Consider the following 10,435-nt stretch of genomic DNA (forward strand, 5'->3'; position numbering starts at 1 on the left):
ATAATATATATATGATATAATACTTTGGTATTATCGAAAAATTATGCGTATACTGGTATTATGAAAATTCCTGTTGAATACTTATCATCCAATACTGATATTTGGATCTCGGTTTTGCGTATAGCACTATAGAATATCGGTTTTTAGTCTCTGATTTATATAATATTGGAAAATTAATATATTGATATATTACTGTTATTTTATGTATAATTGTAGCAAAAAGTGAAATTTGATTTTGACGAATATATATCGTTTTTATGTGGTTTGAATAATAAAGATTGTATATAGAATCTTATCATTTACTCATAATTAAAATGCTGAAATGTACTTTTCAATTTCTATTGCTAATTATTTCTGAAAAAAATGAAAAATTTTTGTGACTGTATCTCAAATCTAATCTTAAAATCTTTATATTTTGAACTCTTATAACTTCAAGTTGCTTTACAGTGAATCGATTTCGGATTTTGTTATAGTGTCTGAACTTATGTAAGAATAATCTGTAAAATTTTTATTAAATTTCTAATATTTTAGAAATTTAAGATATTAAACATTCTTTTTGGACATTTTGGTAATACGTTTTATTTTTCTTTTCCTGCAGAATAAGATTGTAAGTGCTGTTGAAAAATATAAATCTTCTTCTTTTGTTAAAAAAGAAGATGTAACAATAATTATTGAATGCATTTGTAATTCAGTCAATTTTAAATTGTCGTTTATGTTCACTGCATGAATTCACTGTGAATCCGTTCTGTTACTAAAACTGCATGGAGTATTGGAGAAACGGAACGTACCCTGCACTCTATGCCATGCACTAAATACTCATGCGCTTCATGCAAGAAAATAAAACGCAACCTAGTCGTTGACAACTATACAACTAAAAATTCCTACGACATTGATTGCCTGTGCGACTATTGTAAATGAAACTTAAAGGAGCATGGCAGTGTCTCGCGTCTGTTTTATTATAAGCTGTGTTTAATGTCGAGACACTGTCTCATGTCTCCAGAATGACTATCATGATGCGAACGATTTTCTTCGATTACTCATTCTCGCACACAGAGTACGAAAAGAAATTTAAGGAATTTCCATTCCGAGACTTATGAATCCTAGTACTGGGAAGTCATGAATTTTTTTCTGCGTTACAAGACTTGTACACATTTTCAACTCATTGTGACATACAAGGTAATAATAATATTCATAAAATTTTATGTGCTTATTAAATCACTTAAGTAATAAGTTAATAAGTAACTTATCAGCTTGTTACTTGGGTAATGTACTTAAAAAAAGCGAACTCTGGAATGTTAATTACATTACATTAAATACCAAACATTCTGTACTAAAAGATTTTTAGTTAATAAACTGAAGAAAGCTCTGTTAGATGTCTAGTTGATTCACGGTAGAATTTATCCATGAAAAAATGCGTACCATTGATGCATTCTTAAAGCGATTTAAAAAGTAGCCATTTAATTAATTAAATGTTAACTTTATTTGTTATTTAATTCGACATAACACTCTAGAATTTTAAGATTTCATTAACATTCTCATATAATTTTCCAACGTTATAATTTATTAGGTGTACAACTTTGTTTTCGCCGTTTTTTTTTCCGAAATCCGAGGTTTTATTGTAAAAAACTGGTTATACATTTATGATTCAAAGTATTGTCCATCGCTGGCCACTACTTTCTCCCATCTTTCGGGTAGCGTACGAATTCCGCGTCGAAAAAACTGATCATCTTTTGAGACTATCCGAATCGATCCAATTTTTTACTTCTTCATAAGACCGGAAGTGCTGGTCAGCCGTTTGCCATTGATCGAAACAAGTGATAGTCAGAGAGAGCAACGTCTGGAGAATACGGTGGGTGAGGTAGTACTTCCCATTTCAACGTTTCCAAGTATGTCTTGACCACTTTCGCAACATGGGGTCGAGCATTGTCATGCTGCAAAATCACTTTATCGTGTCTCTCGTTGTATTGCGGCCGTTTGTCTTTCAATGCTCGGCTCAAACGCATCAATTGCGTTCGATACCGATCGCCTGTGATTGTTTCAGTCGGTTTTAACAGTTCATAATACACTACGCCGAGCTGGTCCCAAATACAGAGCATGTCCTTGGACGTTAAAATCACCGTTCTTGAAGCGTTGAAACCACTCACGACACGTTCTTTCACTAATAGCGGCCTCACCATAAGTATTTGAGAGCATTCGATGAGCCTCAGCCGCAGATTTCTTCATATTAAAGCAAAAAATTAAAACCTTTCGCAAATGACGAGAATTTGACTCGTAAACTGACATTTTCAATCGAGAATAACTTTATGATGCAGACACAAATCGACTAATGTTTCTATGGGGTTATGTTAACAGATGCCCAAGTTTATTGTATGACGTCTATGATCTATTTATTTCGACCACCACTTACCGCTAAAGCCATCTATAGGAAAACGGCGGAAGCAAAGTTGTACACCTAATAATATATTATAAAAAATGAATAATTTGTATTACACTATTACACTATTACACAATATTAAAACAATATTAAATAAGAATTGACAAATCCCTACTTGGATTTCTTTTGTAATTACATACGAATTATTTATTCTGCAGAAATTCCAACAAGAAAATAGAGAATAATAAATAACTAGAAAAATATGTTATACATATATTAACGATTGTGAATTCGTTGTCATCAAAAAATAAATAAAAAAAACGATAAAAAACGGTAAAAAATATTAAATAATATTTAATATTTTTATTTAAAGACAAAAAATAAGATAATAGAATGATAGAAAATGATACTTTGTACAAACCTTATCAATTTTTATATTTTTCCTTTGTTGTTGTTATTATTATGTAGGAAGCATTATCATATATACACAGACATTGATACACATATACACAGACATCTCACACTATTCTATTGGAATATCTTAGAAATTATTTACTCAGTAGTCTTTCAGACTGTACTTGAAAATCTAAAACTTAGGATTTTTTCGAGATAAAGTGTGCTGTGTAGTTATAATGATTGATAGTTAAAAATTAAAAATTAAAAATTAAAACATAATTTTTATCAAATGCTACGCTAACTATTAAAAAAATTTAAAAGAAAAGAACAGCAGAAGCAGGATAAATTCAAGCAAATAAACACAGAAGCTAAGATATTTTCTACTGCTTTGATCGACAAAGAACATGAAAGTTCGGAAAGGTTAGTGTAATAAAGAATGAGTTTATGAACATTAAATTGTCAAAAATAAATGCAATAAATAAAAAATTTTTCATTAGACAAGAAAGAAAAGTCGAGAAAGTATCAGAAGCTAACATTTTCGATACAGAAAAAATGCGACATATAAGCATGGAAAGCAATTATTGCTCAAATGAAAATCAGCAAAATATTGAACGTTCTCAAAGCAGTTTTAAAAACAGAAGAATATATAATTGAAGATGATATTATAAAATTATAAAATATTAGAAGCATTATTTTTACTGATTGGGAACGTTAATTTATAAAAAATTTGTATTATCATTATTTTTTTTAAAAAATAACATTATTTATTTGTTATTAATTTTAAAAAATAATACGTTATCGTTACGATTACTTAGAAGATAAGGATTTGTTATTTGTTTGTAGTAAATTGGTTTATGTTGAAGTAAGATAGTATAGATAATAATAATAATAATAATAATAATAATAATAATAATAATAATAGTTAATAATTAAGTTATATTATAGTTAACAATTATAATAATTAATATTAAAACTTAATTAATATTAAAATTCTTAGATTTCTAAGCGAGTTCTGTATACTTTCTGTATACTCAAATAGTCAAGTCTGCAGAGATAAATTTTGAGCGGAGAATGTTATATCAATTTCTAGAGAGGCAACATTATATTTCACACAGAGTTTGTAATATCTGACGACGTCGTTAAACTGAAATATAAAACCTGCTAATATTATCAGATTGATAGTACTGAGAATTTGCAATTCCTTCTCGGTTTCTGTTATCAGTCTGTTGTCAGATTGTGCTTTGTGCGCATGTACTGTTCGATCGGTTTCTGTCATCAATCTGCTGTGTGATTTACATACTAAACAAAAATTTGGAAAATAGGTTTGGAATAGGTTTGAATAAACTTTGCATAGATAAAACAAATTTTTTTGCAAGTTTTTTTAATTGTATCGTATAGCTTAACATTTTCTATTTAAAATGATTTCTTTATCATTATGTTACAATTTTTTTCACTGAAGTGTAACTATTTGAAATAAATAATAAATTTTCAGGTCTTTCTCTAAAAACTTGTATCTAATGTTGCCGCCGATATTAACCTGAAGTGTACCACGGGAAAGACCTTACGCGGTCGGATTTACACCTCCGTGTATGTGCGTGCGTGCGTGCATGTGTGCGTGCGTGCGTGCGTGCGTGCGTGCGTGTGTGTGTGTGTGTGTGTGTGTGTGTGTGTGTGTGTGTGTGTGTGTGTGTGTGTGTGTACATATGCATTTTCGTTAGCCTAAAATTAGTACATATTCAGGCGTAATTAAAATCTGATACTTTCATCTCTATTTTGAATAACGTCCATTTTATATTAATACACCTCCGTATTGCGAACTGTGGAATAGTACGCCAAATTTGACGGAGCGCTTCCGCTAGCTGTTCCAAATTTTCTAATTGCGGATAATTCCGTCATAATTGACGACCAATTGTATCTCATATGTTTTATTTATTGAGATCGAGACTCATTAGAGAATGATATAAAACAATATAGTTCTCTCTTAGAAATCAGATAAGAAACGGACTTATCTTAATGCATGATGATGCACGTTCTTTCACCGCAAACATTATGCGACAATTTCTAAGAGAGAACCATATTGCTTTTAAATGATTTAAATCATTTTTAACGAAAGACCTGCAAATTCATTATTCACTTCAAATCGTTTCACTTCAGTGAAAAAAATTATAGCGTAATGATTAAAAAATAATTTTAAGTAGAAAATGTTAAGCTGTACAATACAATTAAAAAAACTTGCAGAAAAAAATTTGTTTGTTATCCGTGGCATCCGTGCACACCAAAGATTTTTAGAAAAGCATTTTAAAGTTGAAATTTTTATTTTCGAAATCGGTAATTGATATTTCGATATAACTGATTTTTACAGAACTATACAGAAATGGACATCAGTCACGTCTGAAAATTTTATAAAGGTCTGTGGCATGAATTAAAAATCGCATTCAAATGTGGTTTACAACATTCGAAAGAATGAATCTTTACCTTCAATTTGCTTTTTTATTGAACGTTGTACAATTTTTTTTTCACCGAGTTATTCAACATTGAAGTAAAAGGGACCATTTTTGTTTCAATATTGAATAATTCGTTGAAAAAAATCGATAATATGTTGTTGCATTTAGTGCATTAAATTCAATCTGCGCACTTTGTATGCTTTGAGCATAAATTCGTTAAAAATGTCGTATATTTTAAACAGATGGGATACACAAGACAACTAAATAAAAAATACAAGAAGATATTTGTGATTATACAACATGCTTTACTATTCCTCTACACTTATGTATCATGAAATAACTACTAAGCCTTTTACAGTTCTACAGTAATCATTTTAGGTAGATTATAATTTATGATAGCGCTACTTACAGCGGAAATATATCGATTCAATAATTTCATTAATATCAACAGTAACTGAAACCATAACAGAATACTAATATAACATAAAAGCATGTAACAGAGTAGTTGTGGGAAAATTATCTCCACTCCTATTTTTTCTGACTTCTGCGGCGTAAATCCCAGCGTAGCGTATTTGTCGGAGTTACCCTATATATATAGAAAATTTTTAATTTTTTCTTCATTATGAATATACTATTGATTGCGATAAATTTTCAATTATTTATACTCGAAAAATTCTAATAAGTCAACAAAGAATAATAACATGTTACAAGAATTCTATACACAAATTCGCTTTCACAAAAGAAAAATGAAAAAGGAACAATATAGGAATCGATTACATTCTTTTTTAACATAAAAAATAAAACAATAGGTTACAATAATATCTTGTAAAAATCTTATCGATTCTTATCTTTTATTTTTGATTGTTTACTTTAAACTTGTTTGTTAGTATTATAATAATCGATCTTACAGATCCTACATATAAAGTGTCTGATAACTTTTGACGTAACGCTCATGTTAGAACGGATTTAAACTGAGAAAAATTCTCTCTCTTTTTGCAATTTTCGCAATAGTGAACAAAATATTTTGAAAATTGTCAAATTACCAGCTAAAATGCAATAAAATAACTTTAAGATTACTTTCAGAGAATTCTTTAAACATCTTAAAGATATTTCTCAAAGAACTCTTAAAGATATCTGTTTTATACGTCAATTTTAGACATTCTGCTCATAAGGTAAATAAAAATAAAAAACAATTATGAAAATTGCAAAATGATAGAAGATTTTTTTATTCAACTTAAGTCCGCCCGATCTACACATTAGCTTTATTGAAACTTACCGGATATTCTGTATATAACATTCAGATATTCGATGTTTTATTGCAATACTCTAGATATTATCTACTCAGTCGTCTCTAGGATTGCATTGGATTGGAAATCTGAGACAACTTAGGATATCCTCACTAAATGTGCAGTGTAAACAGTTGTTATGATAATTAGTAATTAAATAATCTACTAAAACACAATCTTTGTCTATTACAAAAAAATTTGAAAGAAAAAATAAGAAGTCATAAGAAATCAACAATTAGCACAGAGGAAGGTAAATTTGAATAAATGGCTGCAGGAACTAACACACATTCTGAAGTTTTGACTGGCGAAAAACATAAGAATTGGGAAAGCAACAAGGTTAGTGAAATTAAGATAATAAGATTATGAATTTTAATTGCGAAAGGAAATAAAGCAATAAAGATAAATTTTCTATTAGACACGGAAGAAAAGTCAGGAAGCATCAGAAGGTGGCTCTTCTGATTCAAAAAAGAATAGACAGAAAAGCACAGAAAGCATAAATAATTGCATAAATGACCAACAGGATATCAACGACATTCAAATTAAGTCTAGAAATAATGAGGGAGATACAAGTTTAAATATATCTATAGTGGAATATCTGAATACTTATCAAGATTTTAATTCAAAAAAATCAAGAAAAAAAGTTAGAAATAAGGTTATTCATATAATGAGACAATTTGGGTATCCGGTAATACTTATAAAACCAGGAAAGTTTGCGATGAAATACGCTTCTTCAGCACCTTATCATTTATTCTTTACGAGAATCGAAAATTCCAAAGAGACTCATAATCAACAGTTCTCTATAACATTCTCTGAGATTCTCGATCGCAGTCTTGGAGAAATTGTTAATAGTCTTCATTTAAATTTTATGATAGATGTCACATGGTTGTGTTTGCAATATCTGTTAGCTGGTCAACGTATTGATATGACAATTTTGTACGGCGAAAGATTAGATCATGAAAAATTGAGTAACAACATTACCATGATAGAAATAGACATGCCGACCAAGTTTGGTTGTCATCATACGAAGATCATGATCCTGCAATATAAAGATGATGGGATTAGGGTGATCGTCTCCACTGCTAATTTGTATTTTGAGGACTGGGAAAATAGGACACAAGGGTATACTAAATTTTTTTTAAAGATATTTTTGTTAGTGATATGATGTGTGTCTATAAATATCTTTTTTATTATTTTTTTATTATTTTTTGGTTAGATTGTGGATATCGCCTTATCTACCCCGTTTGCCAGAATCTGCAAATCCTAGAGATGGAGAATCTCCAACGGGTTTTAAGAAGGATCTCGAGCGATATCTGAGTAAATATAAACAATCAGCTTTGACTCAGTGGATACATGCAGTGCGGAGAGCGGATTTTTCAGACGTGAATGTGTTTCTCCTTGCCTCTGTTCCTGGAATTCACAAAGGTGTCGAAGCCGATTTTTGGGGATACAAGAAATTGGGGTACATCCTATCACGCTATGTTACATTGCCGCCAGATGAACAGTGGCCTATAGTTGCACAGAGTTCTTCTGTAGGCTGCTTTGGTTCAACTATCGAAAATTGGTTATTGAAATACATAATTCGATGTATGTCGAAGGAAATTTCTATGGGTTTAAAGAATCATCCGCAGTTCCAATTTATTTATCCATCAATAGAAAATTATAAGCAAAGTTTTGATTGTCAAAAGTTAATTGCCCCCTTACCTTACAGTGCAAAAATACATTCTAAGCAACAGTGGCTAGAATCATATTTATAGTAAGTTACAATCATTTATTTCTATTTTATTTAAATCTTTCTGCTTATATTTTTCTTAAGAGTAATTTGTTTCTTCTAAATCCAGAATTTGAATATTTATTTCATAAAATTCAATAGAGAAAACGGTTCAAGAATTTAATAAATTAAATAATATAAAATCAGGCTACGAATCACTCTGGATGAGTAAAACTTTTTTATAAATAATTAAATTATATACAACAAAATTCAAACAGACATGACCATCGGTCATTCTCAATGTTAAAATTCGAAATATTACTGATAATGGCGCAAGAACGCTAGCAAGTTAATAATCAAGTAAAAAAAATGTAATAGATTGTTAAAATGATCATGCCAACTAATAAGTATAGTGGAAAAAAAAGTCATAATAGAAAGGAAAGAAGGAAGGGGAATTCATGATGTGGGTAAGAATTGTATAAGTAATAGATACATCAGGGAAAGGTTCTATACAACTTTTCGGATCGAACATTATTAAAAACCACGAGTATTTATTCAATCATTATAATTTAATTGTTTATAAAAAAGTTTTACTCCTCCAGAATAAGATAGCTCCATTTTATATTATTTAATTTATTTCTTAATTTTTATAGTCAATGGAAAGCTAAGCGAACAGGACGAGATCGTGCTGTGCCTCATATTAAATCCTACACAAGAATTTCACCAGATTCAAAAAATATTCCATGGTTTGTGCTCACCAGTGCAAATCTGAGTAAATCCGCATGGGGAAATGGACGACTACATTATTATATAGGAAACTATGAGGCTGGCGTCATATTTATACCAAAATTTATCGTAAGCATCATATTATTATTTTAATAGTTTCTGATATGTTAATGGGTAGATGGTATATATTATGGTATATATTATTGTGTTTAAGACATATGTTTTAATCGATTAATATTAATTATTATATCTCAAACTCGTTTATATTTAGACTGGAACAACAACATTTCCTATTGGGGACGGAGATGATTCAGTCGTTCCGATATTTCCGATTCCATATGATCTTCCATTATGCCGATATGAATCGAGTGACCGTCCTTTCGTCTGCGAATTTCTTAACTCTCTGGCAGATAATTTTTCAATTGATAATGGAAATAAATAATAGCGATAAATGATGATATCAATCAGAGCATAAGAATCAAACATAAGAGTGACAATAACGTAAGCGAAGAAGCTGTTAGGAAACATAAATTGAACAACGCAAAAGAATTTCTTTGAAATGTTAATATTTCTTTTACGCGTTTTGCTTTTCCCGTTTGCACTTTTTACAAATTTCGTTTAAGTTTCTATCAATTTCTTGTTTCTCCTTTCACTTATACCTTATTATCGCCTGGAAAGGAATTTATTTCTGTGAAGTAGCGAATATTAATCATCGGAGAAATATTTTGCGATATCATAGTACAACAATTTGCAAAGAATTTGTATCAATACATATTTTCAATCTATTTATTGTAATTTTTAAGCGGCAGATTGATCAAATGTATTCCTATGCGAAGATAAACGGCGAAGATAAACGGTGACGATTTCTTGTTAAACGTTATTACATTAAAAGAAAAGATTGACTGCAGCAACCAATTTTTGGTTACAGCAGCTAATTTTTGGTTGGCCTATCTGCAAACCTATCTGTCAACATACAATTTCAATAGGAATAATAATTAATGTTGAAGAATTCTTTAATGTTAAACAACTTAAAGACTAGATTGTAAAATAAGAGTCAGCTATCGCAACCAAAAATTAATTGGTTGCTGCAATTAATTAAAAAGTATATTTGTGTACATATACATAAAATTTAATGTACTTTTCATAAAATTTTATTAAAAGTAATTAGTAGTACATTTCATAAATTTAATGTACACGTTTGTTACATTTGAATAATTATTGTAACTTAATTTTCAGTTAAATTATTCATACTTTTAATTTCATTCATAACCATCAGCTTCATTTACATTAATGTAAGCTCGTAGTTACCTTTTTAAGTGTACTTCCAACAAGCGATTCAGTATATAGTGAGATGATCTCATCTTTGTTTAACATTGGCAAACAAGATATATCTCTTGTTGGAAAGCATCCATCAATAACAGCGAACGCTTACTCAGGTCACGTTTGTATATTACTGCCAGTTGATTGCCAGTATTAAAAATTTTATATATATATATATATA

General features: G+C 29.7%; 1 protein-coding gene across 1 annotated transcript; it reads left to right on the top strand.

The window, feature by feature from the left end:
• Positions 1 to 6,764: 6,764 nt before the first annotated feature.
• Positions 6,765 to 9,376, top strand: LOC105617123 (probable tyrosyl-DNA phosphodiesterase). Its single transcript, XM_012198700.1, has 5 exons — positions 6,765 to 6,836; positions 6,916 to 7,619; positions 7,714 to 8,253; positions 8,862 to 9,063; positions 9,206 to 9,376. The coding sequence occupies exons 1-5, from the start codon at positions 6,765 to 6,767 to the stop codon at positions 9,374 to 9,376; spliced, it is 1,689 nt and encodes a 562-aa protein (XP_012054090.1).
• Positions 9,377 to 10,435: the final 1,059 nt, after the last annotated feature.

This window comes from Atta cephalotes (assembly GCF_000143395.1).
Source record: "Atta cephalotes unplaced genomic scaffold scaffold00011, whole genome shotgun sequence".
Lineage (NCBI taxonomy): Eukaryota > Metazoa > Arthropoda > Insecta > Hymenoptera > Formicidae > Atta > Atta cephalotes.